Source organism: Linepithema humile, chromosome 3 (assembly GCF_040581485.1).
Source record: "Linepithema humile isolate Giens D197 chromosome 3, Lhum_UNIL_v1.0, whole genome shotgun sequence".
NCBI lineage: Eukaryota > Metazoa > Arthropoda > Insecta > Hymenoptera > Formicidae > Linepithema > Linepithema humile.
This window is the reverse complement of record NC_090130.1, coordinates 4,540,263-4,560,969: the sequence shown is the minus strand read 5'-3', so window position 1 is coordinate 4,560,969 and position 20,707 is coordinate 4,540,263. Positions and strand designations below refer to the sequence as shown.

Here is a 20,707-nt window from a genome sequence, read left to right as displayed (position 1 = left end):
TCCGTTATTCCTCGCCCTCTAAAATTCCTTTTTTTGAAGGCAGATAAAAATTCCAAACCACAAGTATGTTTTCCACTATTGATTCCTCGAACATTTGCAGCCATTGAATTGCATTTCCAATGTCACGATCATTCGAAGGCAGCATCGTCGTCACTCGCAAAGCAATTATGAGCCAGGCAATAAAATAATTATCGCCAGCTAATGAAATTGTTACCTTCGCTCTTCTGGAGGATCGCTCGAATAAAACGACACAGATCAGCCTTGGCGATCACACGATACACTGATCGTAAATGATCCTCGCGCAACGCGCTTATCGATTACGGAACAAACATGCCCGGGGGTGTTGTATTCCTGGTTTGCATTCCCACCCTCAGCTATGAGCACGAGCTTGTGTTTGGGATGCCGCTCAAGCGCCCCAAGAAGATTGAGAAGAGCAAAAATAAGACAGCGATGGCGCCGAAAGTGGATCTGCGGCTGAAGGAAGCGAAAACGCGCACGCAATTGCTCATGATCGACGACGATCACGAGGACGCGGACGACGATGAGGTGGGCGTCGATATCGGCATCGACAGGAAGCATTCTCGCGGATATCCCGCGCGATCGAAGACGCCGGTCTTCATATCAATGGAAACGGTAAAATAGAAATCAAAAACATCGTATTACAATTTTAATTATTAATTATAAAGTTTTATTATATTGAAAACAAAATCAGTGAATTTTTTAATTATTAAAATTTTGAAAAAATTAGTTGGATGCCATGCGTGAATCAATCATATACATATACGTTTATTAAAACTTTATTAAAGCAATCTTTTTTAATAAACTTAGTGAAAAAAACGGAGATAAAACCTCATTGCAGATATTTTTTTTAATTAAATAGAATTAATTTAATGATCAAATTATACGGTTTGTTGTTGACTCTCGCAGGTGCTCGAAGAACTTCTCAAAAAGCTGAAAGTAGAGCACGTCGTATGGTGCAAGGATAAAGAGGACATGTATTACGAGGTAAAAAGAGAATTGCGAATATATTTCCTTCTATTTGCATATTGCCAAACGAAACTTTCTGTTGGTAGGTGATATTTCCGGTGCCCGCCGGCGAGCCCTGCGAAAATTGCATACACTGCCTCACCGAAATGGGTATCGGCGTTAAAATGAACTCGATAGTAAGGTGATTTTATGCTGAATCGAGAAAGTCGCATGAGTTTCAATGTATTTCGAACTATAATGTTGCTTTAATATTGATTTTTTTAGCGTAATCCCGACGCAATGTACGTACAGCGGTGTGAGCGCTGCAGGATTGTCGGCTATCAAAAATGACGCTGCTCGCAGGTTTTTCTAATTGATTAATTTGTAATAAAGTTTTTTCTGAATAATATTATATCTAAATACGCTTTCTGCCGTTTTAGACGGAAGGAGTCGGAAGATCGTAAAAATGCCTGGAACGGTTTCGTAGAATCCATCCGATCGAAATTGACGGTGAAACAGGTGGTCGATGGTGTTCGCGGCGGCGGCGATCTTACGTTCGATTATGTGCTACTCGTACTGACCGCAGAGTATGAAACCAAAAGCTTGTATATTATTTCTAGATAAATAATTAACCGAAGCAAAGATAAAAGGCGGTTTCCACTCATTCAAAGTAAAATCATTTAAAATCATTTTAAAGCAATTTCATGAATATTTTTTACGATATTTATTTTCTCGTTAGATCTTATTTATTAACGCTATTACAATATTCATCGAATAATTAAATAAAAACAATAGATAAATTATAACAACCTTGCAAAAATGACAAACTTACAGCTGCCTCGCTGCGCTCGGTCTCGTCGAGAACAGTGCAACGAACGTAGTCGCGGCTATGCTAGTATCTCCTCTCATGGTAAAATCCTTCATTAACAACATTATTGATCATCAAACATCAATACACATTCACTTCTGACCGTCTGAAACTTTGACCGAAGGGACCGGTGATGTCTCTGACCTTCGGAACGATCATAGCCGATAGAGATCTGCAGCTGGTCGGCCTGAAGAGTTTGATGCTCGGTATTTTCCTGTCGATACTTTTCGGCTTCATATTCGGCCTCATCCTCGGCACGACCGCGATGCCTTGGGGCTACAACGACTGGCCGACCGACGAGATGAAGGGCAGGTGTGTATCGGACGTGCTCATAGCACAATAAATCACACGTCGCATTTTATTACACAATCAGATATAATTGTAAATTTTAATTCGGTATTTTTTTTCTACAGAGGCAATTACAGATCGCTCTGGATGGGCGTTCTTTGGGCCCTTCCGTCTGGCACAGGAGTCGCGGTCGCCTTGCTGCAAGGCAGCAATGGACCGCTAATTGGCGTCGCTATATCTGCCTCATTATTGCCGCCGGTTGTTAATTGCGTAAGTCAACAGTAGCGCGGGAGAAGTAAAGCCTGCGATATAATAATTGGAATCGTGCCGGTCGTAAAGATGTTCGCCGTAATTGCGGAGAGAGAGAGAGAGAGAGGTCACCTCGTCGATTCTTCGCAGGGTTTATTCTGGGCTCTGGGATGCATATGGCTTATATACCGGCCTATAAAAATGCCCCACATCAAGGGTGAGTCTTACACGGATTTCAACAGCTCGTACACGTACATCTACAGCGATTACTTGCCCGTGGAATTCTTCTGCAACGGCATCATCAGCGCATGCCTGACGTTCATCAACGTAATGTGCATCTTTATTACGGCGATAATAGTTCTGAAGGTAATTAAAGTTAGCGCGCGATATAACTCGCGTAAATGTAAGTAACGATCGCGAATCGCGGCCGCGGATCCGCCCGTTTTCGCGCCGCGAATCATTACACCACTAACGATATGCATTTCGCAATTTCGTAATTGCGAGTTATGTAAATAGCGATACGATGCGACTCGTGACTCATCGATTTTTAATGAATAATAACACGTTTCGCTTGATCATCCGATATAAACGCAGATTAAAGAAGTGGCCGCGCCGTACACGTCCACGCCGGAACTGCGCCGCTTCTGGGAGCACGACATCCGTCTGGTTCGCGATAGGAATATCTCCAGAGACAACAGCTCCCTCGATTCAAGGTAAGACAAAAAAAAGCCGCAAACGTAAACTGCACGTAAGCACACTTACGCTTATGTACATATCTCGTAAGCATCAAAATAAATAAGAAAAAAATCAATCTATATTCGTTCCGTTAGTTATTACGAAGGACTGAGTAAGATCAAGCAACGGGCGCTGGAGCGCACGCTGAACGAGGCGGTCAGAGAAGCGATAAACGACGAGACTTTCCGAAAGGTGCAGAGACTCAGCTACGGACAGCATGGATCGGAAGAGGTACCTCAATCTGTTTTGCATCATCCAACACAAAGTGTCTAGTAACAATCTTATGTAATTTATTGCTAAACAATATATAATAAATATACAAATACATTACAGATTGAATCTCGGTTTGGTCTCCATGGCCGCGGAACCGCAAGTAGAAGCAACGCAAAGGAAAACGCCGAGGAAAGCGTAGATCTACGATCGCACAACGGCTTGAATCTTGGCAATACGAGCGAGGACTTGGCCGCGCTGGACCGATTAATAACGTACCTCCTGAGCCAGCCGAACAATCCCGGTGGCAATTTGGATTCATGGAGACGCTCGCGTCGAGCTAGCTCCCGCGGATACAGGCAGCTACGTGGCACCGCCGCTGATGTCGCGGAAACCGGCGGCGTTGGCACAACGCCTCTTTAAGTAAATTGACACTTACGGAAAAAAAAAAAAAAAAAAAAACAGCAAGCAAAAGTGACAATAGCGAGAAAATAACGTCGTCTACATTTAAAAGCAATGAACTCTGCAAGATAAAACTGTAATAAGAGATGTTAACGTAACACACTTTTTATTATTAAATATATATGATAGATTATCTTTATCACAAATTTATACAACGCAGCGGATAAGTACTTTAAAGAGATCTATGAGCTGCTTTAATCGTCAGACGGCTCGGTGCCAAAGTATCTATCGCCAAAGTTGCCTATGCCGGGCAATACGTAAAACTTCTCGTTTATTTCGGGATCCAACGCGGAGGTGACGATCTTCACCCGCGGAAAAGCGTACGCGATCGAATGCACGCCGGATTCCGCCATTAGCAGGGATGCCAGCAACACATTCTCCTCGGCGACGTCGTGATCAAGGAGCACCCTAATCGCCATGATAGCAGCAGCGCCGGTCGCAACAGTGGCATCCATCAATATTACTCTGTAGTCCTTAATATCCTTTGGTAATCGGAGGTAGTACAACTGCGCACAAGAAATTGCACACATTATCGATTTGTAATTGATTTCGGATGGTGTGACAAGGTTTACGAGCTTACTTCGGGCTCGCCAGTCTGTTGATTAGTTTGGATAAGAATTTTCCCTATGCGTATGTCCTTGCACACATCCCGAACAGCTTGCTCCATGGTTTCGCCAGCGCGCAATATTGACACGCCGCAAATCTTATCTGTCGCCCCACGCTTGCCGCCATACAACACTCCTTGTGGCGTTTCGACAGTAACATCCTTCACATAGAAATAACACACTGTGAGATATCAATTTTTCTGCGTAGATATACATAAACGATGGACTACTTATCAGTGATAAACGTGAATGCATAATATAATCTGAATAATCAAAGACGATAAGCGGTATAAAATATTCGTGCGACGCTAAACTCACCTCAAAGGGTAATAGAGACAATGCATATTCGATTACCAAGCGAATTAATCGCTTGGAATAAAAAATAAACTCGTCTCTATATGTTTCTTTGTTGCGTATAAACGTGTGAAGACCTTTTATCTGCGGCGTATCCGGAAGTAAGTACAATGACGAAGGTAAAGGTTGACCGATGTACGAGTGCGCCAGTTTCTCCCTCAGCTTAAAACCTCTCTAAAAACGGTATAAAAGTCAACATAACACCGATGAGATAATTCGGCATTAAAATAAAGAATAAAAACTGGCGATTTACCAACTGAAGTTGAGTATGAATGTGTTGCACGATGAGCTCTATCGCGACTTCGTTGTCCCCTCCACGCGGCACAATAATGTCAGCGTGAGCCATCAGAGGTGCTATATAATAATAAAAAGCAGGTTGCACATGTTTACTGTATTGTTTCAACACACCTTCCAGATCTCTGCCTCTTTGTGAAATATCCCTTCGTAAGCGTCTAGCCAGCCTGACGTCCGCATCGGTGTCAACGAAAACTTTCATATCGCACAACTTGAAAAAAAAAAACACGTTAATATTTTCAGCCTTTTGTATCATTGTAATAATTTTAGACTAATTTTTTCTCTTACTTTCAGTACGTCAACATTGTAAAAGGTAAGTATTCCTTCGAAGATAATGACGTTGGCACCATACATGGTCTTCTTCCAAACAAAGGAAGAAAGAACTGTACAATATTATTACAGCATCGAGTTGATTTTTTTTTTACGCACAAGGAGTACATTTACTTACTGTTCTACTTTCTCTACGATGTGTTACAAAATTGTAAATAGGAACTTCTACCATTCGGCATTCCTTCAAACGCTGCAACGTAGTTTTCAGAAGCTCGAAATCGAACGCATCGGGATGATCGAAGTTGTACTCATTGTGCGCAGCCATTTCATGCTGCTTTTCATTTAACACCTATAAGTGACAATGTCTGTAGATTAATCAAATTAGCGACAAACATGCTAAATTCAACAAGATATTTCTTGTCAAATAATCTGTAGATTAAAGTATTTAACGTACTTTATAAAAAGAGTCCATACTAAGAAGGGTCACCCATGGTACATCTAGAGATTCGATGATTTTGGTTGCAACTGTCGTTTTCCCAGATGCACTGCCTCCGCAAATACCTGTAAGAATATTATTCAATGATGTCAAAATTTTTATTTCATAGTTCATATAATTTGTTAAGTTAAAAAATAAAAAAAAACATCTAGTTTGATTAACAATAAATACTACTGACCAATTACAAAAGGTTCTACTTGTTGACCAGCCGAATTGTACCAAGGTGGTCTACCAGCTGTATAAATAGTCCTTGTTTTGCTCCTGAGAATAGATTCCGCAGATGTTTTCTTGCTCGATTGTGACATGCTGGTAGTGCGTTGCCGACGTGATCTCGGAGATTTCTGTGAACCTGTCACAAATAACAATATTTGTTCCCTTGTCATGTTTATATAATCAATATTTATTTGTAAGATATTAATACACTCCTATATTTCAAGAAAGTCAAATGTTAGCAATGTTGACAGAATAACAGCATTGCAACACTTTGCTTACTGGGATAAATTGATTTCTATTTTATATAACTTACAAAGGATTCAATAAGTAAAAAGGATCAGGATTGAAGGTAAGGGAGATTATTTATACTTTTTGTATTGGCTGTCTTCATTAAGGAACTTAAGGCAATGGATTGTTTGCATCTTCACGTGCAACTTCATGGAACCACTCTGCAAGTAATGCCTCTATGTGGGACTTGAGAAGTATAGTATATTAATATTTGATGTATCAGGCTCATGTTTATCTTATTAAAATGATTTCATTCATTAATGATAAGATGTATTGATTCTATATCAAATGACTCATTAATGACTCATTAATGACTCATTAATGGATACTGATTTAAACAGAGAATTATTTTGTTATCAATCATACTCAATGAACTTTATGTTCTAGTAAATATATACAAACAATTTTGATAAACATTAATTAAAAAATAATCTTATCGTACAAAATTTTAGTAATATAAATAAGATTTCTATATGAGGTATCAGATTGTGTATACATGTCATGATACGGAGTTACTTCTGGGAACAGGTAAAACTAAATTGAAGCTGTAAAAGTGATAATAAATGAATTTACCTGTGGACGGTGGCCTTGGTGATTGCGGTGTCGGCGTATTTACGTCGGAGCGCCTGTAGTGTTCGGCATCCTCACACAACTCATCGGCGAGGAAAATCTCGCGATCATCCAGACATACGTCGCCGTCGTCACTATAACCGTATGTTTTCACAATAAAATATTTATTTATCTTTATTTTCGGAAAACGTTGAAACGTGCTTACCTTTCAGAACTCGCCGAGCTAGGTGGTTCGAATGGATGTTGCATCTTCGCTGCCATATTTCGTCGATTTCGTTAGTTCGAACTTGTCACTTTTAATCGACGACGAGTATGTCTGGGACCAGGCTACTACGTCGTAAGTAAGCGTAACGTCAGATGCGTATATGCACGTACCAGTACCAACAAGTACGTAGAGCACACGCTGCAGAACACACAAAACCCACTGTCCCGCGTGCAAACTGCGCGGTCAATGACGTCAATGTTCTCCATACACATACATAGTATATACAGTAGCGCAATCTGAATTTTTTGAAGCCCAAAATAAAATGCGCATACGCGAAGCAGACAGTAAATCCAGTACCGCCATCTGAACTTTTCTCTCACTTTTTCTTTCTACTTTCTCTCTCTCTCTCTCTCTCTTACTTTCTCTCTTTCAACATTTAATTAACCGTTTAAATATTTGCGTGTATCTTATTATTATTATTAGCAAGAAATTTGAGTGCAAAGTTAAAGAAACAAAGTGATTAATAATAGTGTTGTATGTACAGTAAAAGTGAAGTGCAAGTAAAGTTACAAAAAAATAGTGAATGCTGATAATTGCTAATTAATGAATTTTTAATTAGATTTTCTAATAAATTATTTAATTTTTAATATTTTTAACAGTATTTTAAACAATTTGTACTTAAAATAGTTATAATAATTGTAATTATATTTTAATATTTGCTTACAGATTTCAATAAGTAAAATGATAGCTTGTATTAATTTATTATCTTGTTTTATGCAATGTTAGATTAATAACAAATTTCATGGATATTTATTTTCACAGATTTGTGTGGCTGGTGGAAGTATTAATGTATATGTATATGTATATTTGTACAAATACATATACTAGTTACTTGTAATTAAATGTACTTACTTTCTAATTGTAAAATAAAATATTTATTATAAAATATAGTATATTTATTGATAAATACATTTATTTTACTTAATAAATATTGCATTAAAATGTTTTTAATAATTCTTTTATTAAATTATTTAAATATATATTAAAAATATGCGATGACCAGAAGAAATTTATAGCGCTTTCGATTGAAAGGATTTTGATTGACCAGAGTTGACGCCATTGCTTTGTCTCCACCAATAAAAGATTTGAATTTATAGTAAAATAGTTATTAATTGGTCCGCAATGAATCAAAATCCATTCAATGGAAAACGCCACTAGTAATTAAATGTTAGTAACATCGGATAAAAAAACTATCGACCTAGGGATTAATCGAATCTACAAACATCGATAAAATAATCGATGTTTTTTCAAGTATCTATCGACCAAACATTGGATTGTAGGTTAGATTCGGCGCTAAATATTTTGTAAAATAATATCTCGTAAAGTGATAGATTAAAATAAAATGGAGTTCAACAAATAAAAAGCGGCAATTTATTATCTCAGGTATAAATATGAATTTTTCGAACCGTCGTTTGTAATTTTCAACTTGATCCTTTTTAAGATGAAAGAAGGTTAGCTTTTGTTTTGCATACATCAAAGAATCATTGAATTAATCATAATTTGTCATACAAATATGTATTACAGATTTGACAAGAAAATAGAAGAAAAGCTTTATCTCAAGATATCAAGGAAAATTGTCAAAGCAGTGTAATCTTCAAAGAACTTCAAAATGTTCAAGAACACTTTTCAAAGCGGATTCTTATCCATTCTTTACAGCATTGGCAGCAAGCCACTGCAAATCTGGGATAAAAAGGTGAGGAATGGACATATCAAGAGGATCACCGACAATGACATTCAGAGTCTCGTCCTGGAAATATTAGGCAGCAATGTTAGCACAACGTATATCACATGTCCTGCAGATCCAAGGAAGACCTTAGGTATAAAGTTGCCTTTTTTGGTGATGATTATCAAGAATCTAAAGAAATACTTCACATTTGAAGTTCAGGTGAGTCTTTATACATATATATACTGAATAATTTATAAGAAATTATTCATTATTAATTATTATTTATAATTATAAGAAATTAAAAATTTATTTATAAATTGATCTTTTTTTATAAAAGTATTAAAAATAAAACAAAAATTATTTACATGTCACAGATAATCGATGACAAAAATGTACGTCGCCGATTTCGCGCCAGCAATTATCAGTCCACCACAAGGGTGAAACCATTTATCTGTACTATGCCAATGAGACTGGATGATGGATGGAATCAGATACAGTTTAATTTAGCTGACTTCACCCGCCGGGCCTATGGAACGAATTATGTAGAAACATTGAGAGTCCAAATCCACGCTAATTGCAGGATACGGCGAGTCTACTTTTCAGATCGATTGTATTCTGAGGACGAGTTGCCAGCAGAGTTCAAATTATTCCTGCCCATTCAAAACAAGGCAAAATGTTAAAAATTAGTAAATTTAGTAAAAAAGACATGCACTTTCTATAAAAAATATTGTAATTAAGTACTGAAGAATAGTTTAAATCACTTTTGCAACGTAAAACGTAATTTTACATATTGATAACATGCCTTTAATCGACATTTTGTCCGAAAAATTATATGTAATATATATTCACTGTAAAACAATAGAAAATATTACTTTTCAAAATGTATATTTCTTCAAAATTTTTTACTTAGTAAGCTGTAGATGTTACATGTTTATGCATTAGTTAAGGGAATTATTTATTTACATTATACATAACAGTTATATAGGTTTTTAAAGATAGAAATATATTTTTATTTTTATATATATTTTTTCGATAATATATTTATTATATTTTTTTCAGGCAATTTACCAATTTTACAGCACTAACAGTTAAACTTGTTGCAAACCAATAGATTTGTCTATGCACCATCTTTGCTTCTCTATAAATTTTTTGTGGCCATAAGAATTTCTTTGATTTTTCATATTATATACCAACAATTCTATTCGCGGCATTGTGAGACCTTTGTTGCGCAATTTTTCAAGTAGTTTTCTGTTTACTGAACGGCATGCAGTTATAAAATCAAATACAGCCGTGTCTGTTGTTAAATATGTACTTCGCGATTTTACTTCATTTAACTTCACTTCCTCGACCAGAAGTGGAATACGTTCAGATATATTTTCAGTTCTTGCCCCGACATTAATCGGAGATCTTGAATAATTAACAACATTTTTTTCATGCTTTTTTATATATCTATCTTTAAACATACGTATTTCAGAGATATTTAGAGTGTCAAAGGTATTGCTTTTTTTAGCAAACTTCATATTTTCAGATACTTCATTTTTAGAAGCAGATTGGAAACTAGCGGCAGATATTCGAGATTTTGCATTCGTAAAATGGACATTACTTTTTTTTATTGTAGTGTCAAGTAAATTTAAATTTTTCAATTTTTCTGTACTGTGTGTGTGTACACTTTTAAATAACTTAATTTTTGTTGACGGTGCACTAACTGAATTATCTTTTGCTAAACAGTTCAATTCAGATTGCTCTAACAATCCTGGAAGTCAAATAAGAAATTAACATACATTAATTTATACATCTCACATTTTTCTTAGAACGTGTAAAACCTGTGTAATGTTGTTCCGTTTGACAGGCCCTTTCTGTAAAATTAATTCCCCGCTTTAACAGGTACATGTCAAAAAATGCTTGGCACATCTGGATAGGAGTTTCATCATAATTATAATGACGGTCTTGCAAATATATTCTCCTCAGATGACAGTTTGGATAAACTATTATTCTTTGCAGAGCCTCGTAATCTGTTCCATACACTTCGCAACAAAGTGTCTGAAGATTTATTTCCAAGGTGTTCCAACATTCTTCTAATTTTAATGGAATACGAGCCAAGCTTGTATCAATGCGTGGTAGTTTTTCAAGATTGTAAGTCATAAAAGAGAATCTTCTGCGATGCTGTTTTTTATCTATTATCTTTGTGTGTGTGAGATAAGAGATTTTTATTAAGTATTGAAAAAAATGCAGTTATCTTTTATAAAATTCATAAAGCATTGTATACCTGAACTTCTAGCTTTAATTCCAAGTTTAAATTCTTTATTATGAATACGAGAATGGGAAGTTTTATATTCAAAATATCTAATGCTTTAGCAGGAATAGTTATGTTTGTAGGGATTGTGCTGTCATATGGTCCTGTAATCTCTATTATTTTATCCCCATGCAATGCATTGTCCTTCACTCTACGGATCTTACCACCCAAGGAGACATACTTCGACCACAGTTCTAGTGGTTTGTCTGCAATACTGTACAACAATGATACATATCCACAGAGTTCATTGTTAGGCATTTTTCTCTAGCTGGAAACTTGCTGTGCAGTGTAAAACTTGTGTTGGAAGGCAAAAGATATAGAAGTATCAGAACAGCTTCTTTAAACAATATCGCAAAGTACATTAAAAGTTTCAACGTAATTTTTCTTTCTTCTTACAATGAAAAGCGTATGTAAAGAATGATAGAAATTTGGTAATTATTTCCATGATTTTTTAATTATTCTGGAAACATTTTTTATAGGTTATGTTTTTGTCTTATCTGCATTTGTTTCCTGTGCATTCTTTATCAGAAAATTGTCGGAAGCGGCAATGTAATAGTTATCTTTTGGATAAACAGATGTCCGTTCATTAATAAAAATTGTATTCAATTGTATTTGTAATAATATTTCATAACAGCAACAATTATAGTAATTAATAAGAAATGCAGCATTAATGAGATGCATTTTCTAATTTTCCTAAATTTCTACAAATATAATTTTCTTAATTAAATCTGCTAATCAGCTAGCTAATTATTTAGTACTGTTTTTCATAATTGCATTAATGATGAAAAAAAAATTATTCTAATCGCTTTATTACAAATTAATTCAATTTATTACGTTTTGTAATAATTATTACAATTACAGTGTTAGAAAAATGAGACAAGATGCATAACCGAGCATTATCAGCCGATTAAAAACATTTATTAATTGTCAATCATGATTGTATAATTTGCATCACTTATATTAATTACATTTTTTTTAGTTTAACTCCACCCATTTGTCTCGCAGAAATTTCTTTTTCTATTGTCATATGTTGTCGAACTGGCGGACACAGTCTCGCCGCCAGGACAAAAAGGGAGAATAATAAACGTCGATACGAATAATTAACGAAATAATGATCGCGTCATTATGTATACGAATGCGACGTGATTAAAAGCCGGCGGGGCGAGGGATGCGGAAGAGACGGAGGACGGTAATCGGCGGACACACGCACACACATACACTCGACGCGCGTATTAATTGCTAATTATTAAGTATTGATTTTTTTAAATGGGGACGTGGAGCGTAGCGCCGCGTCTCCGCTCCCCCCGCAGGGGGAGGCTGCTCGTTCGCGACAAGTATCCGCGGACTATTTTCCGCGCGGCGCACAAAAACGCGAGGCGTGCGCGCGCGTAGTAACATCCGGCGCCGCGAGAAATGGCGGGAAAAGCGTGGGATCGCGAGGCGGTTATTTCGAGTGTCGGTGCACTCGTGAGCGGCAAAACGTACGTCGTGCATGAACGGAAGTCGCGACATCAACGAGAGAACAATCGGCAGCGCGGACGAGCGGTTTTGTGGCGCGATACGCGAATGCGAAATAACGATAAAGACGAAAAAAATTGGCGGTTTGTCGCGGCGCCGGCCAAGATGGCGAACCAATTAAGAGTGCCGCGCGCGGATGCGCGTTTTATTCTACCGCATGGTCGCGCGTCGCCGTCGTCATCGTCATCGTTGCATTGATGTAATATGCGATTTTCGTGGAGCGCCCGCTACGACAGCGGCGGCGGAGATCGTCCGTTACGTTCGCGCGCCGACTATCGTGGAATAAATACATACACACGCGCACGCGGTGGCCGCGGGGCGCGCCGCGCGCCGCGCCGCGTCGCAAAGCGCCGGCGGAATCCATAAATAAAACAATTGGTTATATACATATGTTTTTCAAATCGACGAATGCTATTATATATTTTGTATTGAGCACTCGGCACTCGGGGGGAGACGGACGGACGGACTGCACGCCGACGCCCGACGACTACGTCCGCGGAGAGCCGTGCGTCTGTTTTTATAAAGAGCACACGGCGGGCACCGACGTCGTCGCGTCGCGTCGCGCCGTGCCGCGCGGCTTATAATCTCGCCCAATCCGCGACTCCACTCATAAAGTATACGGCGGAACAAAAAAAGAGGGAAAATCGTTATAGAATAATCAAGCCGTCGCTCGTTCGTACGCGCTCGTTTCACTCGCACGTTTTTCGGGCCGCCGCCGGGCAGGCACACGCGCTTCTTCTCGGTCCGCGCACCGCTCCGTCGCATCCTCGCGGCCGAGGATGCTGCTACGTCGTCGTCCGGGTATATGAAAGCGATCGCGTCGCGGGGCGTTTCGGTGCGTCCTGGCCGTCGTCTGGCGTAGAATGAGAAAAAAAGAAAAGGTCGCCAACGTCGCGTGAAGTCCGCGTGCGTGCTTATCGTTATTATTCGCATCTCTCTCTTTCTCTTTCTCTCCGCGGAAGATCACGGAAAAGAAAAAGTCTTCCAGCCGTGGAACAGGAGGAAAAACTCATTATTCCTGGCACGCTACTCCTTTTTTTATCGCTCCTCTCCTCGCCTCGTTCTTCCCGCCCGATTCTCATCCGATTTCAACCCGTCTGTTCTCTCGCATTTTTGAAATGGGCACAGCGGCACGCGATCTCCAGCAGCAGCAGCGCGATCGGCAAGCGGACCGGTCTTTGTCGCAGTGCCGGATTTGTGCGGCCGACATCGTCGACGACGACGGGATGAACATTTTCGCCGAGGACGGCCGGCGTCACTACCTGCAGACCAAGATACGCAAATATCTGTACATCCTGGTGAGTCGCAAGCGCGTTTCCGCGCCTTTTTTTCGCTGCTCCCCCTCTTTGGTTCTTTTTTCTTTTTTGCTTTTTGCTTTCAAAATTCGTCCTTCCTCTACGCGGCGTGTGCGTGTGCCGCGATCACGTGCCGGTCGCAACAAATTTCCGCCGAATTTCGAAATTCGCATCGCGCCGCTCGCCGATCGGAAGTGGAAGTGAATGAAGAGCGATCGCCGATCTCGGACGATCGGACGATATTGTGAGTGAAATCGGTTGAAAAATACTTGGATAATATTCATGATTGCGATAGAAAATCGTTATTGCGCGCATTTTTCGTGTGCCGATTTCTCGACGGTGCAAAATATCCCTCGCAAAAAAATTATTTCCGTCATTTCGCTATCGTGATAAATTTTCCTGCAGTTAAAATATCTACGCGGGTGCGGAATTACGAACATTTGCGATAAATCGGAGATGAAGCCGATTAATTTTGAGTTGATCGTAATTAATCTTGCTTTACGCGAATAACGATGTTTGTTTGTGAGTCGTGAATATAAATCAGCTTGTTCGTCTAAATATAACGGCGACATTTTCGGGATCTGGACGCTTAAGCGCAGTAACGTTGTTACGTCTCGCAAAAAGCTCCGGCCGAAAATTAATTACACAGGATTCTAATAAGTCGAGAAATGTCAACGCGCGAGTTTCTCACACATCGGATAGCAGCGGCGAGCATGAGTGATGATACGTGCGGGATATGATCGTCGGGCACGACCATTTTGTGCGGAGCTGCAAAAGTGTTAAAAATTAGCATTTTATTGATTGCAATAAGTATACCGTGCTCTGTATGTGCTATATAAGTACTACAGCTATAAATATAATCGGAAATGAGGGCTGTCGCGCGGGGGGAGCGGCATTGGAAAATGACGTCGGGCGGAATAAATTATGGAGGATGCGTCAATCAAATGTATTGTGTGAAAAATACGGCGGTTTGTTTTTTAGATAAACGCCCAGCCCTTTCAATCGGCGAAATTATTGGCGCTTGTGTCGGACCGAAAGCTAGGTTAATTGAACGAAATCACAAAGAATTACGACATATTGTGCAAATAAGAGAAATAATGACCATAACAACGAAAAACAAGAGATAATTAAAATAATAATGATTACAATAAAATAATATTTCTATTAATTCTGCAATTGACACCAATTATACATTATTAATATCTAAAAATGGTAATTTGGTTCTTTAATGCTAGATTTTTTTTTTTATTAAATAAATAAAAATTATAAGAATTTTTAGATAAACGTGTAGAATATAAATCATGCAAATATACAATACATTAAGATAATAATTGCCTAATAATCGTTCTTTTGTGCGGAATAATCGTTCTTTATTTATATTTTAAAAATATATGCAATGTATTTTTTTAGAACTCTTTACATATTCTTTTTTTAATATTTCAGGTCTTATCTGAGGATAAATATTCAAAAATGGTGTGTTCCATATGTATTAAGAGACTGGAAGGTGTTCATCGTTTTGCAATGATGGCATACCGCGCCCAAGAAAAATTGAGATTACAGCCATATGTTAACATTGACAATACGAATTCTGTACAAGATGACGAAATGCAAAGTATTAAAGATACGCAAGAAATTGCAAAGAAAACGGAAGACCGAGGGCTATTACATTCAATATTGACAAAGGTAAGGCGTTACAGATTGTATCTGTATATATCACGCATATTTTTATGCGCGACGTATAATTCATTATCGTTGTACTCTGCAGGGTGCAATAGAAATTTTGACTGACGACGAACCACTGGGACCAGCGGAGTCAAATTCCCAAGAGGACAAACGTCATACCCCAAGCATGGAGGAAATGGAGGTGAAAGTGGATCCAATGCTATTTTTACAATGCGGTATGGAACAATCTGCGTCGGAAGCTTCGGATTTTTCAGACAACGAGGAAGACGTAATAAAAACACATTCACCGGAGCCGCTACCTTTAATAAACAAGTAGGTTCTTTTTAATGTTAGAATATCAAAGCTATTGATTGTTTGAAAAAAATTCTATAATTGAGTTTACTTAACATAAATGTCTCGTTCAGAAGTATTGAAGCAGAAGACGAGGAAGAAGAAGAAGAAGAAGAAGAGAAGAACGACGAAAGCGAGACAAAAGCGTCTGAGGATAGTAAGAAAAGCGTGTCCGATTCAATAGTGAAACCACACAAATGTACAATATGTACCCGAGCTTTTATATCGCAAATCGGTTTGCAAAATCACTTGTGGTCGCATTTACCCAGAGAGAGAAAATTCGGAAAGCCTATTTTACGATCTCAACACGTTTATTCCACGAACGGTGTACTTCACACGAGCAGTGATAATTCGTCCAATTTCGTCTGTCCAATCTGCACTAAAAAGATTTCTACGAAGGGAAATTTGAAAGTGCATTTAGAGACCCACAGGCCTAAAGGAAAGTACGGCTGCGACATATGTGGAAGAATGTACGTTTGTATCCATACAAATCATAATTTCATACTTAAATATTTTGCAAGAAAATTAATTAAAATATTAATAGTAAATAAAGTTAAGCTTATAATTAAATTCTTATAAAATAATTAATTTTAATTTTTATATTTAATATGTTGACATTATAAATTGTTTTTTTAATTGTACAATATATTAATCGCTATTAAATCGTCCAAATATTTCTAAGTATTAAATGAAACTTAATTTCTTACAGTTTCAAAACACAATCGAATCTATTCAGACACAAGGAATATCACGGCGGCATACAGTTTCCGTGTAACGTCTGCGGGAGAGTGTATCCAACGAATTCGACGTTGCGCGCCCACAGTATCACGCATTCAGACTTGAGACCGCACGCATGCCCGCTTTGTGACAAAACGTTCAAGCGAAATCAAGATCTGAAATTCCACATAAATCAGCACACGGGTGCGAGGCCTTATCAGTGTCCTTACTGTCCGAAAGCTTTCGCAAGCTCCGGTAATTGTTTTTCGCATCGTAAAAGAATGCATCCCCGGGAGGTCTATCGGGACCGGCAAAGAGCGGCGGATTTAATGAGATGAACCATGGGCAGTCAGTACGAAGATTGGTCTTAAGAGAATCTCGGATAAATGTTCTGTCAAGGTGATCTTATATTAATCGTATATTAGTATTTGTCGTGAAAACGTAAACTTTATTTCCAGAAAGTAACGGTGCTAAACGTACGAAAAACGGGATTTGTATGCTTTACTGTTCTTAACTTATTTACATACATTTAATATTAAGTACGTTATTGTTGGTATTATATACTTTGTTAGTTATTTATTGGATACGTGTGTCTTTCTACTGTCCGATAGGGATGTTTGTTAATCTAAGGTGTTGGTAAACTTCCATCGTTGTTAGTAAACTTAGCGGTGAAGCTTACTGTGCGTAAATAGCAGAAAGAGTAAGTTTGAAATTTCATAGCCAGATATTTAGGTATTGATATTTCTAATCTTATTTTTTAAACATATTAATGCAATTTATATGCAATGCTTCAATAATAGGTAATAATAATTGTTAAATGTTTCTAGAAATCTAATGTAGGAATTATTTAAAATCAGACATAGCTAAAATTAATAGAGATTTTATTTTGTTACATGTTAATATAATTTATTTTTGTGATAAAAATGTGTCCACACTGCCAATTTATGCATATGTCTTCATTTTTAATATCTTCCTGATATTATTAAAGTGAGATCAGAATAATAAGTAATAGTATACCTATGATTTCTACTTTATTTTTATAAAAAAAAATATTTATACGTAGCAAAAAAATATATTGTAAAACTCTAGCTATGTATTCTATACATATATGACATTAATCTTAACGGACTCTGTGATAATTGTTTGGTACTGATCGTTTTATACTGGTTATGAAATTTTACAACTTACAGATATATGATAGGGATATTATTCTACGAGCGTAGATTATACAATGATTGTAGCATTATTCAAACAGTGACAAAGATTCTAAAGAAAGACACGTTATTTTACTCACAGCGATCAAGAGGATACTCCACAGGGAGCTTTATACGGAACATATATATCGACCAAAAAAGAGAAAGAGAGAAAGGGACAAAAAAAAAAGAAAATTTGTGGAAAGAAAAAAAAGTTTTGTAGTCTGTGACATATTTTTAGCACAACACGAACATCATCATAAATGTTAAGACTGTATACGAAAATTATGTGTCAAATTAGGTAGTAATTTTAAGGATGAACAAGACATACGCGTCACATGAAACAAGACTAGTCGTCGCAGTATTAATTATTAATAAGGTGTAGGCGCCGTAATCGATATTACGAGTACGGTTATAACGTTATTCTTATAAGCGAGATATATGAGGTAAATGTTAAACAGAAGTCTGAGTAGCTTTAGGGAGGTATAGTTAAGTTACCGTTAGTGAATTAGTTAATTCGTGTAACGTAGATAATAGTCCGTGCTTCCGTATAACGTATACATTCGCACACGTGCTGAAACATCGCAGAAGCCATAAATGGGAAGCGTGTAGGCCAAAAAAAAAAAGGGAAAAAGAAAGAAGTACACACATGTAACAGTCAGTACACAAACAATAAGTAGCATATTACGTATCGCAGAGACAAAAAAAATCCACATGTAATCACTTTATTAATGCAGCATTATTCATGCTCATAGAGATACAAACGTGTATTTTGCGATTACGTTTTTTCCGGACGCTTGCCGACGTATATTATATATACATACACTTATAGAAATAGGCAACAATAAGTAGTGGTTATATATATTATATATATATACACAAAAATAATCAATTTTTGACAGAGAAAGAGAGAGCATCTGAGGCGATTGTAATGCTCGCAGCTCAACCTTGCATCATTCTTGCATCTTAGATCTTAGAGAATCAAAAATTGAGTATTTTTCTAAAGCCGACACACCAAAGACAGCTCTAGCAATTGAGATTAGTGATTACAAATATTTCAGAAGTGCCAGTTGTAACGCAGAAAATTCGTAGCGTATTCAGCAGCAGACAAATACCGGAGAAGAGGATCATTTTGTAGAGTTAGTTAATGCGGAATATACCATCTGTGACGTATATATAAATAAATTCGTTGTATAAAATGAATTGGACTGTGCATCCTGCATTCACATTTATATTGGAAAAAAAACACACACACGCTGTTGACGCGCGTATTATCGATAATAAACAACGACTATGCAACGACTATGAATAAAAACGACGCAACTTCAAACAACCGCATCATTCATTCGGGATGGAGTGGAACGACATTTTATCGACGTATATAAATAAGCGGCACATATAACATGCGTCATTACGATTATGGACGAATCTCAGAAAAATTTCACAAAGATCTTGTTCCTAAGCTGCACTACATTCATCGGTTTGGGATATTTCAAGCGGATGGACGTCAAACTCTTACCCGAGTAAATGCTTCGCGCATTTCAAGATAACTGTTATTTCTCTATTCAAGAACGCGCATATTTCGCTTAGTATCATTTGGATTTACATATTCGTGATGTTATTTTTTAGCGAACAAATTTTATAAATTTTGAAAAAGAGTCGAATCGATAATTGAAAGAACGGTGTTTATTTTAATACATTATTTTATTTTCTATCTGTTTTAAAATTTTTATCATTAATTTTCCCTCCAGTTTACATATATATAGTTTCATAAATATATGATATCTACAGGTTTATCTTTAATTTGAAAAAATTGGTGTCAAATGATATCACGGATGAGAAATACTCGTGTCTCCAAATATCGCAATCAATAGCCAAAAGATTGCGGCAAGATGTCACAAAAAATAATCGCTAATTTAACGCAACAAGTAAATTTCTTAGATTTTGCTTCAACAATTAGCAAGAATCTAAACCGAGCTCTGTACAGCCTCTGTACGACTGTGTACACGTGATTGTTTTATTTTTTTCTGTATTGTTACAAGCTACTTATCTTGTGATAGGTGGAAGTCCTGATAATATTGTGCTGTGCAAATTGATAAGAAAACTGCGCAACTACTACTATTTATGGAAATTTAATGGAAAAGTGATAACACAATGTTTTCGTGTAATTAAACATGTTTATCGATTTGATATTTTAGAAATGATTTTTGTCGAACACGTTTTGCACGATGTTCATGTGTACTTTGTATAAAACTTTAATGACGCACTAAACTCATAATTACATAACAATATATATCAGCAAAAACCAACAAATTGCAGATAACACACGCAGAATTGAACACACACATGCGACTAAGTAATATCAATTAACTAACAACTCAAGACAGCGATGACTATCAATTTGCTTTAATCAACAATTCAAATAATATAAATGATGCGCATTTAACTCCTGATGTCTAAAAGAGCAGTAAATTTCGTCGATGACGGGCATGAATATTTGTACTTATTAAATGGGGCAGAAAATAAGCACTGAGATATAGAGATGTCTGCAGACATAAGTCGGTAAGGCGATACGAAATTTGTAATTCCGTGTGTAATTTGTATTTCCGTGTAATAAGAGCTTCTAATAAAACAAAAAAATGGTAAACAAGAATGCGATACATTAGTATTGCGAATCGTGCGAAATCTGAATTGCGATACGCAAAATTATGCAGCAGCATCAGCAGTTATTGATCATGACGATTCAGAATTCTTCCTGCGCTGCAGAGTTACTACTAGTTACCGGTAAACAATTCTGTTAGGAAACTTAATACACGTATGTTCGAACACGTGCAAAATATATACATATTGCGAGTATAAAATACTGAAGAGGTAACTGA

General features: G+C 37.2%; 5 protein-coding genes across 11 annotated transcripts; 3 read left to right on the top strand and 2 right to left on the bottom strand.

Moving 5' to 3' along the window:
- Nucleotides 1-8: 8 nt before the first annotated feature.
- Nucleotides 9-3,911, top strand: LOC105676320 (uncharacterized). Its single transcript, XM_012374100.2, has 12 exons — nt 9-633; nt 928-1,005; nt 1,074-1,168; nt 1,252-1,329; nt 1,407-1,553; nt 1,801-1,876; nt 1,959-2,146; nt 2,248-2,392; nt 2,522-2,737; nt 2,966-3,084; nt 3,202-3,337; nt 3,440-3,911. The coding sequence occupies exons 1-12, from the start codon at nt 331-333 to the stop codon at nt 3,737-3,739; spliced, it is 1,881 nt and encodes a 626-aa protein (XP_012229523.1). The 5' UTR covers nt 9-330; the 3' UTR covers nt 3,740-3,911.
- On the bottom strand, nt 3,375-7,407 carry l(2)k01209 (lethal (2) k01209). 2 transcript variants are annotated; one of them, XM_067351327.1, is made up of 10 exons: nt 7,074-7,407; nt 6,872-7,002; nt 5,976-6,146; nt 5,756-5,862; nt 5,480-5,650; nt 5,320-5,388; nt 4,991-5,242; nt 4,702-4,911; nt 4,359-4,544; nt 3,375-4,284 (listed from the first exon to the last, which is right to left on the bottom strand). In XM_067351327.1, the coding sequence occupies exons 1-10, from the start codon at nt 7,127-7,129 to the stop codon at nt 3,973-3,975; spliced, it is 1,665 nt and encodes a 554-aa protein (XP_067207428.1). In that variant the 5' UTR covers nt 7,130-7,407; the 3' UTR covers nt 3,375-3,972. The 2 variants fall into 2 exon arrangements, with proteins under 2 accessions (XP_067207428.1, XP_012229524.1); XM_012374101.2 differs by having other exon boundaries at nt 5,320-5,391; nt 7,074-7,403.
- Nucleotides 7,408-8,355: 948 nt separating this feature from the next.
- Bug22 (cilia- and flagella-associated protein 20) lies at nt 8,356-9,684 on the top strand. Of its 2 annotated transcripts, none has more exons than XM_012374010.2 (3): nt 8,356-8,516; nt 8,658-9,018; nt 9,174-9,684. In XM_012374010.2, exons 2-3 carry the CDS (start codon nt 8,743-8,745, stop codon nt 9,477-9,479), a joined length of 582 nt encoding a protein of 193 aa, XP_012229433.1. In that variant the 5' UTR covers nt 8,356-8,516; nt 8,658-8,742; the 3' UTR covers nt 9,480-9,684. The 2 variants fall into 2 exon arrangements, with proteins under 2 accessions (XP_012229433.1, XP_012229434.1); XM_012374011.2 differs by having other exon boundaries at nt 8,356-8,584.
- Nucleotides 9,685-9,695: 11 nt separating this feature from the next.
- On the bottom strand, nt 9,696-11,351 carry LOC105676602 (uncharacterized). Of its 2 annotated transcripts, XM_067351331.1 has the most exons (3): nt 11,066-11,351; nt 10,623-10,980; nt 9,696-10,552 (listed from the first exon to the last, which is right to left on the bottom strand). In XM_067351331.1, exons 1-3 carry the CDS (start codon nt 11,348-11,350, stop codon nt 9,888-9,890), a joined length of 1,308 nt encoding a protein of 435 aa, XP_067207432.1. In that variant the 5' UTR covers nt 11,351; the 3' UTR covers nt 9,696-9,887. The 2 variants fall into 2 exon arrangements, with proteins under 2 accessions (XP_067207432.1, XP_012230059.1); XM_012374636.2 differs by having other exon boundaries at nt 10,404-10,980.
- A 1,676-nt stretch (nt 11,352-13,027) lies between these two features.
- On the top strand, nt 13,028-19,031 carry LOC105676601 (zinc finger protein 771-like). Of its 4 annotated transcripts, none has more exons than XM_012374633.2 (5): nt 13,028-13,908; nt 15,349-15,588; nt 15,671-15,900; nt 15,996-16,388; nt 16,628-19,031. In XM_012374633.2, exons 1-5 carry the CDS (start codon nt 13,729-13,731, stop codon nt 16,971-16,973), a joined length of 1,389 nt encoding a protein of 462 aa, XP_012230056.1. In that variant the 5' UTR covers nt 13,028-13,728; the 3' UTR covers nt 16,974-19,031. The 4 variants fall into 4 exon arrangements, with proteins under 4 accessions (XP_012230056.1, XP_012230055.1, XP_067207430.1 ...); XM_012374632.2 differs by having other exon boundaries at nt 13,037-13,908; nt 15,993-16,388; XM_067351329.1 differs by lacking the exon at nt 13,028-13,908 and adding an exon at nt 14,021-14,149 and having other exon boundaries at nt 15,993-16,388.
- Nucleotides 19,032-20,707: the final 1,676 nt, after the last annotated feature.